The sequence below is a fragment of the Siphateles boraxobius genome, unplaced genomic scaffold (genome assembly GCF_051911475.1).
Source record: "Siphateles boraxobius isolate OS27281-9 unplaced genomic scaffold, OSU_SipBor_1 65, whole genome shotgun sequence".
NCBI lineage: Eukaryota > Metazoa > Chordata > Actinopteri > Cypriniformes > Leuciscidae > Siphateles > Siphateles boraxobius.
In genome coordinates this window covers 7,629,936-7,647,011 of record NW_027509192.1, presented here as the reverse complement: position 1 = coordinate 7,647,011, position 17,076 = coordinate 7,629,936, and the positions used below count along the sequence as shown (strand labels likewise).

The 17,076-nt window shown below is 37.0% G+C and overlaps 1 protein-coding gene across 1 annotated transcript in view; it reads right to left on the bottom strand.

Annotated features, from left to right (window-relative positions):
• spon1b (spondin 1b) overlaps positions 1 to 12,584 on the bottom strand; it is an 80,147-nt gene extending 67,563 nt beyond the window's left edge. The window contains exons 1-3 of the mRNA XM_077210540.1: positions 11,846 to 12,584; positions 10,482 to 10,588; positions 5,214 to 5,347 (exon numbers count right to left, since the gene is read on the bottom strand). Coding sequence (XP_077066655.1) covers positions 5,214 to 5,347; positions 10,482 to 10,588; positions 11,846 to 12,074 — 470 coding nt within the window. The 5' untranslated portion in view covers positions 12,075 to 12,584. The remainder of the gene's footprint in view (positions 1 to 5,213; positions 5,348 to 10,481; positions 10,589 to 11,845) is intronic.
• Between the last annotated feature and the right edge of the window lie 4,492 nt (positions 12,585 to 17,076).

The following is a 17,076-nucleotide window of genomic DNA, read 5'->3' as shown; positions in this document are numbered from 1 at the left end:
ATGATGGATTCTGGGCTCATTTGGGCTTTGCAAAGTGCTTTTTGAGAAATTGAGTAACAACCATTTTGACATAGAAAGATTGTTTGAATGCTGTTCCGCTTCAAGGCTTTTTCACAGTAAAAGCGATGCGAAAGAAAATTAATTGCCAACTAATTTTGTTGTGAGGTTAGTAGCAAAAATAAATAAGTGGGTCCAAATCATAACATGTATTTGCATTACTGAAGTGAAATTAAATAATTGTAGCTGAGTAGTGCCTTATGTCTAGAAAAAGAAAAAGAAAAAGTCAAATCCTTGAAAAACAAATGATGTGAAAAGTGAATCACCAACAAATAAGATTTTTTGGGGCGGAGGGGGGTAGCAAAAATAATCTTTTTATATTGAATTATTGTACAAATTTTTTTTATACAATTATGTTTTTGAAGTATGATTGAATTTGTTAAAACTGATTTACACATTTTTAATCTTAAAAAGGATACATTAACGCATTAACTACAATTAAATTAAGTGTGTTTATAATAATAATAAATACATAATGTTATTTATTCATTAAAGGTGCAGTAAGCAATTTCTAAAAAAAATGCTGCGAGTGGATTGGACCGAGCACCACAACACACTTGTAGCCATTCAGCAGTAGGGGGCATATACACTCATGATAGGGCAGGAGAGAGAGTGAGCAAGTGGGAGATTTGAAGATAAAAGACTGATGAAAGAGAGATGGCTGAGAGAAATTACAAAAGAGAAAAGGTTAGAGGAATATCAGTGGAAAAAGGATTAGGATCAGGAAAGAGCTATAGGACTTGCGTTATTATTAGAAAAGCTTTACAATTCTGGAGAGAGCTAAGCGGGAAGGCCTGCAAACGGACGCAGAGGTTGCATTGTTTATGCTCCATTCGTGAATACAATTGGTTTTGAGTGTGTGCTGCTGGCGACTAACAATGATTGCTTGTATAGTGTACTGTATATACATTCTTTGTTCTTCCTTGTCGTTCGTTTTATTTTTCACAAAGCTTTACGTTTTTTTTGTTTCACTTATGCTATGATAAAGAGACATCCACTCTTGCATTGCGTGATCGTGCATTTTGGGGATGGAGCAATGAAGAAAGCGATGAGTTTGTTTGGGTTGAATTCAAATATCAACTGTGTTCAACAATGACTCTCAGAAATCGCTTACTGGACCTTTAATTAATTAAATTAATAAATAAATAAATAAATAAATAAAATAATTTGTATTAATTGTTTTTATTTATTTAAAAAGGTACTTGATAAAAAGGGAACAAAATGTAAAAAGCAGTTTTGAAAAAGTTGATTGAGGAAGCAGATGTAGAAATACGTGCAAAAAAGACACAAAACAATATTGATGGCAATAAATTGTCTCTTATAGAGAAAAAGTATGGGTGGTTGTAGAATATCTATGTGACAACTCGCTAATCACAGGCTATGTCTGTATTTAAAAGGGTTCATTCATGAACTACAAACATTTTAGTTAGAGGTATTTTTAGGATTCTACTCTAATATGGGATGTAAAAGTTTCAGTGCTTTTGCAACACCAAATACGAATATTCATGTTTGGTGTGAAAGTGTCTCAACAGAGGTCAACAAAGTGTGACAGCTCAAGACTTGATCCATTCTTCTCAAAACTTCTTAAGACATTCTCTCTGTTGTTATTTGGTATTGATCATCTCATTTGAACACCTGAAAGTCATTTATCTCCAGAGTCCCAAAGCTTGTCAACAAAACCATCACAAATGCTGCATCTTATCTGCCTTCCACAGCTTGATCGCACCAAAGAATCAAAGGAAACAAAATCCAGATCAAAACTTCCTTCCAATCCCCGGTCTGTTTGACATTTCACTAGAAAAGTGCTGGAGGGATTCCAGAAGTAATTGCACTTTTATTTGATGTTCATTTGCCGCCGTTGCCAGTTGTGCTTCGAGCCTGAGATCTGGCATTCGGCCCGGTGCTACAAGGTGCAATGTCTCCACGGTTCTGACATGCCAAGGAGAAGTGACAGCAGATCCACCACATAGGCACAGCAGATGTATCCCAGAAAATGTTTATAAGAAAAAAACAGACATCCCTGTCCTAAAAGGACAGATGGATAAATTAAAAATGACAATAATGTTTCCTTGAGTTAGTATAAAAGGACGCAAATGAGACCTTGGTAGGTGATGTGGGTTCTGAGTGAGGTGGAGGAAAGATCGTTTTTAAGAAGTAAAAAAAAAAAAATGGACAGAAGACAGGACAGGGAGAGAGAGACAGGACAAAAGGAATGAATGAGTACGTGACAGAAAGAGGAGAACAAGATAACTGCCAGGAGGACGATAACTCATTAATACTCCCACTGAGAAGGTTTTAATTGTCTCTGCATCAATTTAATTTCACAATTACAACACAAGCATATTAAAGTTTGCCTTACTCAAGTAAAAACACATTTGGGGGCTCACTTAAGCAGTTGTATGACTTTTGCATGCATTATTTTAAATGGAAATCTTTTTTATTCAGAAAGCACCTGCAAACCAGTTGAAACATTGTGAGGGTATTTAAATGTAATTTTTTTAGAAAAAGTAAGCATGATCCTGCTAAACATAACAGTGACTGATTGTATGAAAACCTACGAATGAGGTTGTACAACTTCATACGAATTAACCACCAATTCAACAAAACGTAATATAGTTACAAATAGCCATGAGATTGTGTTGCAAGTTCATCCAAAAATGTAAAGTTTTCAATTACTGATCCTCACGTCATTACAAACCCATAAGACTTATCTTCGAATGAAGATATTTGAAATGAAGATATTTTTTATTAGTTACTTCGGTCCCTGCATTGAAAGTCCATTCCACCAAAACTTTGAAAACTGTTCAAAAAGTTCATAAAGACATTGTAAAAGTAATCCATATGATTCGAACGGTTTAATCAAAGTCTGCTGAAGAGACACGATCACACGGCGTAATTGCTTGATGTGCAAGAACAAACCTCACGGGTTCTTGCGAAACCTCAAACGTGCTTGGATGACAAGCGAGAACAACATTCATCGGTTCTTGCGAAACCTCAAACCTGCTTGCATGACATGCGAGAACAAAACTCTTTTGAGTTCGAGTTTCCATTTACTATATTTGAAGCCCTTTAAGGACTCATGTGATTGGCTCCGAAACTAATGTTTGATTGAGTGTCCATGACCTAATGGGTGGCTTTCTCCAGGTATTATAGACCTCACTGGTTCAGACCAGGTGGCAACAGGTCAGAGTGGCATAGAGAGACTTCTAGAAAGTCATAGTTGTTGGAAAGCTTTTTGAGGGTAGGCAACCATAATGTGAAAAAATGCATAAATGCACCATTAAAGGGTTAGTTCGCCCATTTAAGACATGTAGTTGTATGGAATCCTTACCAGCACTATAGTGCATTCACACTGACCCACTCTGTAGTCACCTCCCTGGTCAGAGTTCTGGCCGCTGGAAGTTTTTCAAGAAAGAACTCCCGGTTAGTTTCCGGGGCCTCAAAACTGTACGTTTTTACGTGAAAAAATTATTTGCGTTTCAAAGCTTGATTAATTTAACACACAAAAAACACGCCCGTCAAAACACGCCTATTTTCTTTCAATTTCTATCAATCCGCGCTGCTGTCAACGTCAACAGTGCGCACGTTCCGATCAGCTGTTCCATAGTGTTTACACAATCGATTACGAAACTACGTAAAAAGTAGAAAATGAACGATGGTGCGAACTTGTAAATTTCCAGGCTGTGACCACAAGAATGTGCCGGGATAACCGTTCAGATTCTATCGTTTTCCTGTTTCGGATATAGCTACGAGACAGCTTTGGCTGGTTGCCATCGGCTACTCTGCGGGAGCTAAAATATCCAGAATCAAGGATTATCGTGTGTGCAGTGCTCACCATTTGTCGTTCACCCTGGCTCTTGCTACAGCTGTGGGCCCAGCATCAACTTGGACAACTTCATCTCTGTCCTCTCGCTCTCTCTCTTCCCGTTCTATCTCCATCTGTTCAAGCTCGGCATCGGTATACTCCGGTTCATAAAGGTATCCCTTTGGCGTTGTGCTAAAATTACTTTCATCCTCATCTGTTCCGTCTGACATTGTGCTAAAATTGGTTTCATCATCAGAAGTTTCGCAGTCAGACATGTTGTCAGCGAGTCGCGCAATCAACAGCTGATCGGAACATGCGCACTGTTGACGTTGACAGCAGCACGGATTGATTGAAATGGAAAGAAAATAGTGCCGATTAAAACTGAGGTATGAATTTTGACCGGCGTGTTTTTTTGTGTTAAATTATTCAAGCTTTGAAACGCAAATAATTTTTTCACGTAAAAACGCACAGTTTTGAGGCCCCGGAAACAAACCGGGAGTACTTTCTTGAAAAACTTCCAGCGGCCAGAACTCTGACCAGGGAGGTGACTACAGAGTGGGTCAGCGTGTATGCACTATAGTGCTGGTAAGGATTCCATACAACTTCATGTCTTAAATGGGCGAACTAACCCTTTAATGCATCGCACCATTAACAGCTAAAGCGAGAGAGAGACTTTCAGATGTCTTTAATGCATCAAACGCACTTAAAGTTGTTTATGACCTCAAAAGGATTGGGTGAAAGAGAGATAAAAATACAAATATAGAATGAAAGCATGAGGGGGTGGAGTGGAAACACTGACACCACAACACTGACAGATCATTCATATTTTGTTTGGTTGAAGACCATGTGTGCTTCCAAGCTTGCTGTATGCAAAGGAAACTCAAGGATGTTGTTTGAAAGCTCAGAATACGTAAAAACTTTAAAACGTTCTTAATTTTCATAATCGTCTTTGATCCGCAGCCTACAATAGATGTTGGGAACTCTCAAGGGCGATACAATAACAGCCCAACATCAATCAATCATAATCACATCTTCGATCAATGGCCCTAAATTTATTTCTGTTGACTCAGCTTCAAATATGATCGAAAAATACTTTGTTTTCCTTTTTCAATACTTTCCAAGAAGGTGACTGATAAAACACTGACTAAATGAGACAAGTGCTTAGAATCAGTATTGTATTCTGGACACTAAACTCGGCACAAAGGCCCAGACTGTACGCTGTTTTCTCTGTTTTCCTTTCAATTTATTCAACAATTTATCAATTCAGTACTACAGACATTCGTCTATCAGCCCAATTTAATGGATTCTTACTTATTTATTACTATCCAAGCCCAGGATAATGGTAACTCACTTGAGAGTGACACAGCCACTGCCAGAAGGTGGCGCTGTCCAGAACACCTGTGTCCTTGTTCGTCTTCTGGGAATGCTCTCTGTGACAGCCGGGGGGCAGTTAGTCATGAACTGCGTGTCACTTTCATCGATTATCTGTGGAACACAGAACAATGAAACCACACATGAGAATTAGCAAATCATTAGAATTTTGTTTTTTGGGGGGAGGTTGCTACTCCTTTGGCAGCTAAGATGATTAAAAACAAAAACAGAAAGAGTCTGATTGATTTCAGGGGTTTTTAGACTAATGACGCAACAGTTTCCCAACTAGACAGCAGATTAGTACCGTAAATGAGCTCAGGGATGACTATAGGATCAAATTTCATCTGTGGGCCAAGATGACTAACTGTACATGACAGCTCGTTCAACATCTTTTGTGCAGAAGACAAATATGTAATTGATGGTTCTGTGCTACTCAAACCTACAGCTCATGTTAACCCATGAGGCAACATTCTGAATAAGAACGAGGCAACTTTTAAAATAGAAAAATGCACCACTGAGATCCATGCACATGAATTGGCTTTTTAAAATGTTGAATATATGCCTGATTATAACGCTCTTCTATGTCATTTGATCATAATTAAATGAATTACTTTTTCCGTGATGACTAAAAATGCAATTTAAACATCCATTTTTAATCAAATTGTTTAATTAATTGCTTTCCCCAGGCAGTAATGGCGCAAAGTTAATTGTGGCAAGCAAATATAGCTGAGTTTTGTGAAAAGAAGTGATATAATAAGCCTTATTTTAAAAAAAAAATGGTGAATGGTTTTATGCTTAAAAAAATGACAGCAAATTTAAATACTCACAACGTCTGGTTAAATTAGATTTCGAGAGGTTAGTAAATTGGATGCAGGTCTATGAAATACCATAAATAAATAAATATAAAAAAATAAGGAAGACTTCTTTCTCCCCTCTTCAATACCTGTCATATATACTTTTGCTATACTATAAGTAAAAACACAGACACAAAAGTACATGAAAAGTCTTCCAGATATATATTGCTCCTACTGTTTGTAAAACCACATTAGTGATGGAAAATTCCACTGGGGATGGAAAAGTACAATTTTGTTTGCATGTTTCAAAACGAAATCGCTGCCAAATGTCCATCGAAGAGTAAAATCCATGCTCGTGGGGCATTAAGTTCTTCCTCCCTCTTTCTTACTCTATCTCTCGTTCTCCCCATTTCCACTTCCCATTCTTTCACACACACACACACACACACACACACACACACACACACACACACACACACACACACACACACACACACACACACACACACACACACTATCAAGCAAACCCCAAAGCTGCACACATTACCCTCTGGTTCTATCCTTCATTACCACAAAGTAAAAGCTGCAATTTTTGTCATCTCAAGCAATCTTGTCGCAACCATGTTCAGACTGAAAAACAAAACAGTGAACCGGAAACTTCTGAATTGATAGGGAAACTAGGCTAAACTTTGTAAAGACATGCTTGAGCTGCAGGACTGTTCAACAGCAGCTCTCCTAGTGTTTATTTTAAAAGAGGCCATGCGGGCCAAGCAGCCGGGTGCATTGTTTCCTTGGTAAAAAAGGGGGCTTTAAGTGGCTGTCTCAGAAATGCTGCGAACCAGCTGGGGGAAAGTTGTAGGAAACAGCGGATAGGCATTTGTTTTAATTGTGGCTCCTGGCGAGGCTGTGTGGCCCTGCTCCTGAGAGACAGAGAAAGCCGTTTTCTGTTTGCTCTTTTAAACTCTGCCTCTTTTCAGTTTGTCTCTCTCGCACACACAGAACCCCGTGGCCTGAGTGAAGAACCACGTCTCCTGAAGGAATAGAGGATGTTTCATCTTCCGAATGGCGAGATGTCGCGATGTTTATTTAAACCACGCCGGTTTGGCCCGAGAGTTGTTTGTCAATTTGTGTTTGCCTGAAAAATGCAACAGAATTGTATATTATGAACTGTCAAGATGATTGATGAATATGAATATTTTGAAAGGCAGACATGGGTAGCAAACATCTAGGAATGAGGTAACATTTAAAACACCTAAATGTTACAAATCATATTACAGAAAACATACAAAAACATTTTATTCTGCAGATAATGGTCAGGGTCATTGATCAAATTACTGAAGTAAAGTAGAATTAACTTCTTACAGATTTCACCCAGCAAATGTGTTTGCAATCATTTTCAATGGGAAAAATTTACATTACACAACAGCACCCTAATATATGGGTCAAGCTCCCTGCTAAACTTGGGCTAGTAAAAATAGATTCTCATGTTATAAATGGTGTCATTATACTACAGAGGACACGTTAATGTTTTTCTCAGACATTAGATCACACAATATATTATTGTATGTAAATATTCAAAAACAGATAAGGGTAATTGAGATGAAGCTCATTTTTGATCTAGAAGTTCAAAAAAAGGCTATGACTGGAATACACAACTTGAATGATGTACATTTTAAATTAAAACGTTTTTTGCTCACCAACCACTGTGGAAAGTGCTTTTCTAAAGTCACTAGGCAATCATCATTTTCACTGGCCACAATTTTATGGTTGGGAAATTACATTTACACTTAGCTCACAAGACGATACACAATACTGTGAATGAGACAATATTTTAACACTATTTTTAAGAAATCTTCAATAACAAAATAAATGACTAGATAAATTGTTTCATAAGGCTGCCACTAACGATTATTTTGGTAATGGAGTAATCAGTCGATTATTTTGACGATAAATGGAGTAATAATCTGATTATAAAATAGACCTAAGTGAACAATGGCCTTTAAAATTACTTATATATATATATATATATATATATATTATAAACATTTATTTATTATATATATATATAAACTTCATCAACTTATGCACATTATGTATTATAACAAATGCCTGCAGAGGGCGCCAAACGCCTGGTGATTGTTGTTGTTGCACTTTAGCAGGAAGAAAAATCCTCGTTTAATATTGGACAAACAACTTAATCTTTAATATTTGGTCACTTCTGTACGATAGAAATTCTAAAGCCACGTTAATTACTTGGACAAGGACATGTGGACATCAAAACTCAGAGCAAGGGTTTAAACTTTTATATTGAAATTGCAATGCACCACAATTTGCATATTTAGAAACATTTTGATGTGTTCTCCTGTGTTGGCAATTGGCATTGGATTATAAATGATTTCCATCTGGTAAAATGGCACACGTTGCGTTTCCAGATGAACCTTATAAACGACCCAAACTCATATCATATGCAGAGATGGGGTTTGTTAACCAAGCTGCTGAGGCGCGCTCCATGCATGTAAATGATAACAGTGCAACATTTCACTATGGCACACAAAGCACGTCAGTCTGCATAAGCCTTCCCAAATGCATGTTACAAAAACACAAACAAACAGCACATGCAGAGACTGAGTTCGTGTGGAGCAGCATTTACTGTGAAAGCAGCCGCTGGAAGAAGCACGTAACCTACACGCATGTAAATAATTAAAGCGTTGTGCTTCACTATATATTAACAAAGTGTTATAATTATTTAGAATTTTTTTTAAGAGGCCAGGTCAAATGGTGTAACTCAGAACACTTCATGATAATCATTGATAAATGCATGATTCACAATAAATGTAATAACAAAAATACCAAGAAAATGTGGTTGAAAGCACCTTTTTAGTCAATAGAAAAATCAAATCTCAAAAATGAATTAAACCAAAAAGAATAGAAAGATCACATTTCTAAAAACTCTTTGAACTAGATTTAAAAAAGATTTCTCCTTTTCAACATCTCCAGCATCATTATATGTCATTGCTTCATAAACATTTAGGACAAAACCACAGCTTTTTGTCATTTTGTCTTTTTGTAGTTGCCTTTATTGTGTTTTTTCGTTCATTCAATTTAGTCTGTCAAGACGAAAGAATCCCCAGTTAAAGACCTCAACAGAGGACGTCTGCTAACATCCGCCAGGCAATTTGAGCACTGAAAAACACAGCAGTAAGGAGTGTAGAGCGGCAACCACAGTTAATGAGATCTAGGGGGAGAGATGCCGCGCTAACAGCCTTCCTGCTTCAGTTTGGGAAGCACTGCGGCTTGATGTAGAGAGCACTAAATTATAGGGGTCCTGTCTTTCAGAGAGGACACGGCCTTAAGATGGTCAGTGCGTTACCAATGAAGAGCAACATGTCTGAGTCAACTTCAGATTTGCTCTCTGGCAAAAGATGGATTTGAAATCCTTAAAACAGTATATGGTCACATTTAGGAAGCAAATTTTTGCCGGGGGTGAAATCCAGTCATTTCAATAGGAATCCACACGTCTGGAAATTTTGTGTGAGGGCAAGAGATTTCCCGATAAATTTTTCGAAATGGTCAGACAGGATTCGCTGCAATGACAAACAGAAAGTGACTTCTGTTTGAGTGGTGCTTCATACATCATAACACTATAGACAATAGATAATGCACCTTTTTGCCTATGAAAATTCACAGAAATGTTGCTGATGTGAACACACTTTTAACCCTCTGATGTATGACATCCACTACAGCCATTTTCAAAAAAGTTCCCTTGAAATCAAAATGAACAATTCATGTTTTTTTATGGAATATTGCAGTATTTATAAATGATTTATCTGTGCACATCATTAAATTTTTTTAATTCATGTGTCATTATCTTAAATCAAAATAACGCGCGAGGGCGGGATAACCAGTCACTCACATGACATCACAACCAATAGCAAACCACAACCATTCAATCAATTCTCAATGGACAAAATCAAGCCCCGCCCCACATTTTTTTTCTTGTTTGAGAAGCTGTTTAACTCAGTGAGTGATATATGTCACTCACAATAGGGAAGAAAAGACTATTGCACCTTTCGTTTCATGCCGACTTTATCTAAGGGGTGATTCAACCATTAATTCCATAGTGCTTTCCTCTTTATGTTAATATTTTTTATTTATGACATCAGAAATTGAAATCCTCTATTGCACCGTATTTATTTAAAAATACATAAATATTTGGGGGAAAAATAAAGATTTTATTCTTGTTTTGTAATCAAATGCGTTTTTTTAATAATTTAATATTTCATGCGTAAAAGGGTTAATGATCGTTTTCTTCCTAAAACGTACCACGTCTAAATACAGACATGCAGATGCAACCCGACATAAACTGCAAATCATTTTGCTGAGACTGCAATTAGACTGTCATCTTTGATTGCCACAGTTCAAGGCAGTTATACAGGGTCACTGCAATCCCTCACCTTGAAAGTGCCGCCGTAATCGTCAGGAGTGACACCCTCCCTTCCTTCTTTCAGAGCAATGAGGGTAAAGCCACGAAAGTAAGATGGGCTGGAGGCATACAAACTGACTGGAGAGAGAGAGAACAAAATATAGGTCAGAGGTACCAGAAATGAGTTTAACAGTAGGTCAGATCTCAACAGTGTGCCAGGGCAAGTCGCAAACTGCTCTCGCATTTGGCACGTACTGTACGTTTGCGTGTAAGCGTGTGTGGGATGTGCGAGTGCTTTTCACATGGAGCAGTGAATCCATATGCATGTACAAACACGCCGTGCATAAAACCCTCATAAAAAGGCATCTGCTGATTAATGAAGGCCACTTACATGAATCCAAATGGCAGTAAATATCAGGTTATAGAGCGTTTTGACGTTGAAACCAATATTAAACTTATCCTGACAGGGAAATTATTGTGGAAACATTAAAATATGCAGTACACCAGGTTATACTGCAAATAGTTTTTTAAATCAGTCACAATGTTGTCTAACAGTTCTTTACTTGTAGGGGAGACTGGGTAGGTTTGTAACAGTTTAGAAATTAGGCCATAAATGACCATCATCCTCCTAAGGTGACAGTAAAAGTTGTAAGGTGTGTTAAAACAAAGGATTTAAAAGACAAAAACATTCTGAAAGTATAATTTCATGTCTTTATAATTTGGTTAAAAATCATAATAATGGGTGTTGAATTGCAGAATTGGCATCATCCGAATCAGCAGATTGTCTTGTCTTACTTATGTTTAATGTATTTCTATACTTATAATAGAATTTTGTTGTTTTGAATAGGAATTAAAATGTTTAAATAAAACAGTAGTGATTTTTTAACACGTGATTTCCACAATAAATGCATGCCCATAATATCATGGTTTTTATTAGTGTTACAGTATATGGTGTTTGTTGTATCTACTGGACTCTTGATACTTGACACACATTTACACAGTTAAGTTATACATTGTACATGTGTAACCTACTTTAATTTGTAGAAGACAAGTATGTGAATATTAAATCAAAATTTGAGACACCAAACACACACACAAACACAACGTTACAGACGTTTAAACAACATCCCACTCTCCCCTATCCAAATGTCCTCTTTGGTAAACATAATGCTGCAAAAAGCAGGTTTTCTAAACGTTTTCAATAATCACACATATATTCACCACCACATAAAACACTGTTCAGTATAGTGTCAGCCAAACTTGGTTTACCTGCAGAAGATGCATTAAAGACTTTACGCATCAATATTTACAAACTCCACACATGCTGTTTTTGGGGCAGGCTTGCATTAAAAGCCTTTTAAGTTGGGAGTAAAATCACATTTTGTGACTTCTAACCTCTGTAAGTGCTCCCGGGTTGGTAAGTTTCTGGGTCTCCTTCAACTCTGAGGCGAAACTCGTTGTGTCCTTCTCTCCGAGCGCCCCGCGTCTGCGTCCGCAAGATCCGACAGAAACCACCCTCGGATCTCGACTGTCTCTCTGTGGTATCTCTTCTGAACGCATCCGTGTGGACGAAGAAGACATTTAAGAAAACTAACAGCACAACCAGTCCGTCTTTGTCCATCATTTCACCTTCTTTGGCTGTCCAAACACAAGTTTGCAACCTAGTACCACCAAGTAAACGTAGTCAAAGAACTGAAAAAGACGGTCAAAGCAAACAGACACATAAATCGACCAGACTTGTCTATTTTGGGGTCCATTCACGAATAAAAAAAGAGCAAAGACACCGTATCCATTCCCACTGTGGAGATTGCGAACGGTTGATAGTCCCGTGTCCGCGGTGCGCGAGATTGGCGAGCGCGGAGACAGAAGACTCAGATGTTGACTTTACTCAAAGGATATTCACACTGAGAAATACCTATATGGTCTCCTTGATAACCGGGCTCAGACTTAAAGAGAAAAGATTCAGACTTTAAACAAAACCTAGACATAGACGGCTGACATTCTTGATGGTGAGACGCTGTGAGGAGAGAGAGATCGCGAATGTTTGAACAGCCGCGAGCTGCAGCAGCAGGAGAAAAGAATCACAGGGAGCTGCGCACTAAGGAGACATGGAGGATGATTTTGGGAACTCCTCCGTCTCTTATGGTTGTTTATGCAAGAGGATGATTTGGGGGCACATGTTTTTAATGTGAGGAATTAACTGTTTATTTCGGGTCCAACACACTTTTTTAAAATTAGCCTACATAAGAAAACAGTAGGTTATCACACAGTGTTGATGTAGCCTACTGAATATCTGTATGCACTCACAATTGTGATTGTCTACTATACAACAACATAAAGTTAATGTACCTACAACAGTTCAAAAAAAGTAAATAAATATTATAGAGTAATTTATTTTTCAGACAAAATTAGGCAACATACTGACTGAAAACTGAACTGGAATACATTTGAGTGGAACGGAGTGATTTCCTCTCCCTGCTCAAAGCGCTCTGTATCGCTCTGCTCCAGCTCCATTTCGGGTTTTCCCTTTCACAATAGTGAGAGAAACCCGCTCCGAACGATCCTGGGTCTGGAAAACAAACACTGATGCTTCGACTTTTAAAGTCAGTGAACTCATATTGAAATTATGAAAATTAAAATATGTAGGCTATATTTCTGAGTAACTGTTTAAGTTTTGAAAAGAAATGATCTAGCCTGCATTGATTTCTATGGAGCCTTAAAGGGACATGGTGATGCTGGATAAAATATGAGATGGGAGGAAAAACATACACTATTTCAATGCTTTTGCGTTCCCTTGCAGAAGCTTTGCGTTCCACTGAGAAACTTTGCATTTGCTGGCAAATCTTTTGAGTTCTTAACGAGCGAACGCAAAGTTACTTGAGGGAACGCACAACATTTTGCAAGTGAATGCAAAGTTTGTTGGAAGAAAACAAAAGCATATTGACATATAATTTTTCCTCCCATCTCATATTTTGTTTCCTTTATTTTTTTCAATGTCCCTTTAGGGGCTCTGTAGATTCCACAGTAAAATTCAGAATACAATTTTTTAGTGTTAGAAATTAATGTGAAATTTGGTCAAATCCTTGCAATATTTTACAGTGCTGTACATTGTTTAGAAATGTAATAATCAATATTCGGTAGTACATGTACAGGCCTATTTGCTTAAATAATTATTGACAGGAAACTTACTCAACATTAGTGTTGAATGGGAGTGTAACAGTGCTGTAACAGCAGTCTAACCTTGACTCAGATATCATTAGCAACTTGGTGCAATTTGTAAGTATATATTTAATCAACATCATTTTTGAGTTTGCACCAATTTGGTCTCAGTATATTATTTGCTGAGATTAGTTTGCCCCCCATATTATAGAAAATATAAAAAATATAGGAGAAAAGTACAAATAATTTGTCTTTAAATATAGATTATATTATGAAATATCCACTTAAATGCTTTGTGTGCCTTGGACCTTTTTTATTGTAATTTTTCCCTACCAAAACCTCCTTTGATTCTCTCTCACTGAAGGATAAAACAGCATGATTCGCCAAAAGGGCAAACCAAAGTCCTTTCTAACAATACAAAGACCAAATCTGCTCATAAATGTGACCTTCTAGGCCGAGTTGTTAGTTTGGCACCTCACACATACACTATGTGTGTGATCTTGTCACCCGACCTATTGATCTGCCTGGGGTTGTGACAACTCAAGGGGCTGTAAAATATGGCAGAAGGTTTGTTTGGCTGTATTGGCCTAAAGCTCAGGGCTTGTGTGAGAGAAACACACCAGCAGTATTTGAGCTTGTTAATGCTTCAGTTCATCTTTGGCACAGGCTGTGAAACTCTGGAGAGAGATGAGAACAGAAAGTTTAGAGGAGGTATACGGATGGGGAATGGCAAGCGGACTGACGTTTCTTTCTTTTTTTCCCCTGCATCATCCTGTTTTTCGCCCACAGAATCCAAAGACAAAGTTCAGAAATTTAAGAGTTATTTAAATATAGAGAAGGAAGTGAAAAACTTCAGCTCAACCAGACAAATCATAGACTTCGTCTGCGGTGTGACTGCTGGCCGTTTAAATATGCTAGTCATCTTAAAGGGATAGTTCACTCAATTTTTTATTATTTTTTATTATTTAGTCTTAGTGTTTATATACATTTCACAAAAGGATGATATTTTACTCGTTATGCTGCTCTTTTCGATATGTATGTGTAATATACAGTATATAACAAAAATAACGGTATATAGGTTTAGAAAGACATGAGGGTGAAAATTATTTTTTTTGGGTGAACTATTCCTTTAAGTAACTATTACAGTATGAAACTGCTTTGCGTCCAGATGTCAGTTTGGTAACACTGACTTGAGTCAAACCTATCGGTGATTAAGCCAGATGGCAATTTAATGTCTCACGGAGACAGCTTTTACTACTTAAGGAAATGGTTGAGGTTTCCAGGAAGCTCTCTTTTATGTTCCATGACAGTCCTGATATCCAACGAGGTCATTGAGTGCATCGGCAGTCGGCACACATCTATGATGTTTCATCGCAGTGAATTGTAAAGCTGCAATTCTGATAGGCTCAACTCTTTTCTGATAGAATTTTTTTTGGCCACATGCGGCACAGAGAAATGCTGTGTAAAAGCTCAGGTGTGAAACACCTCTCATGTATATGTTAATCACATGCTGCGTCAGCAGACTTTAAGACAGCTGGAGACCAGGGCAGAAGTGGACCTGCAGAGCTAAAAGCCACACATTGCTTTTCAAGTCAAAGTGTTTTAGTCAGTTCTCAGCATTATGAATAACACATTATAAAGGCTGCGGTGCTTGTTTTCATGTTAAAGCCACTACTATAATCCCAAATGATGCAGACCCAGGAGAAGTTTCTGCCTATGACTGACAGCTGTCTGAAAAGTGCAAAAAGAAAGCTTTTAATTCTGTATTTTGTTGTCACAATGATGAGAAATAAAGTCACAATTGTGAGATATATTCACAATTGTGAGAAATAATTATACATGTGACATATACCATTGGTTTCACAGACAAGGCTTAAGCTAGTTTTATAGACTAAAATGCATGTTTAAGCTGTTTTAACTGAAAGAAACTTCCACTGTCATATCTTAAAATATGTAAGTGCAATTATTTTGTTTCACCAGTAATGTTTTTTTTTCTAAGGCACATTTATAAAAGCTACTTAAATGCCCTAATTGAATTTAGGCCTAATCCTGGCTTAATCTAAGCCCTGTCTGTAAAACCGGGTCATAGTCACAAATGTGAGATACAGTCACAATTGTGAGAAATGGTCGCAAAGGGGAGATATAGTCGTAATTGAGAGAAATAATTACAAATGTGAGATACAGTCAAAATGTTTAGAAATAGTCGCAAATGTGAACTATAAATTCACATTTGGTCAAAATAGTCGTAAATGTGAGATATAGTCGTAATTGGGATAAATAATCTCAAATATGAGATATAGTAGTTATTGTAAGAATTAGTCATGAGATATTTAAATATAATAGCCAATGTGAGATAAATTTGCAATTGTGAGAAATAGTCACAAATGAGAAATATACTGTAGTCCCAATTGTGAGAAACAATCGCAAACGAGACATAGTCGTAATTGTGAGAACCGGTCAAGAGATATAAACACAAAAGCCAACGTGAGATAAAAATGAACAAATGTAAGAACTAGATGTAAATGTTAGATATAGTCTTAAATCTGTGACAGACGTAATTGTGAGAAAGTCACAAATTTGAGATATAAACTCGCAATTGGAAATAGTCGCAAATGTAAGATAGCCTATAGATTTGCAATTGTGAGAAATAGTTGCAAATGAGATATAGCCGTAATTGTGAGAAATAGTCGCCAATGTATAAGATATAAATTCACAATTCTGAGAAATAGTTGTAAATGTAAGATAAATATGCAATTAGTTGTAATAGTCACAAATGTGAGATATAAATTTGCAACTGTGAGAAATAGTTGCAAATGAGAGATATAGTCGTAGTTGTGAGAAATAGTCGCAAATGTAAGATATAAATTCGCAATTGTGAGAAATAGCTGCAAATGTGAGATATAGTTGCAAATGAGAGATAAACTGTAGTCATTATTGGTATAAATGTGAGATATAAATTTGCAGTTGTGATAAATAGTTGCAAATTTGAGATGTATAGTTGTAATTGTGAGAAATAGTCGCAATTGTGAGATATAAATTTGCAGTTGTGAGAAATAGTTGCAAATGTAAAATATTAATCTGTAATTGAGAGAAAAACACAAATGAAAGATATAAATTTGCACTTGTGTGTCAATTTTGAAAAAATCGAAATTTACGAAAAATATTCACATTTATGACACATAAAGTTGCAATTGTGAATAAATATTACTTGATTAAATAAAATCATGATTGATAGATCTTTTTTTTATTCTGAAGCAGAAACCTGCTTCCAACTTCCTATGCGAGATAAGACTAAAAATCTAAACATCTAAACAGCTCACATCGTCTACTATGTTACTCTGCAAGAACATCAGGCTTGTATTGTCTTTAAAGTGTTCACAGCCTGCACTAGATCAGCACAGGGGTGGTTATGTCCATACAACATTGTTCTTGGCCCCCAAAAGAGTAAGGACCATTATGCAGGCAAG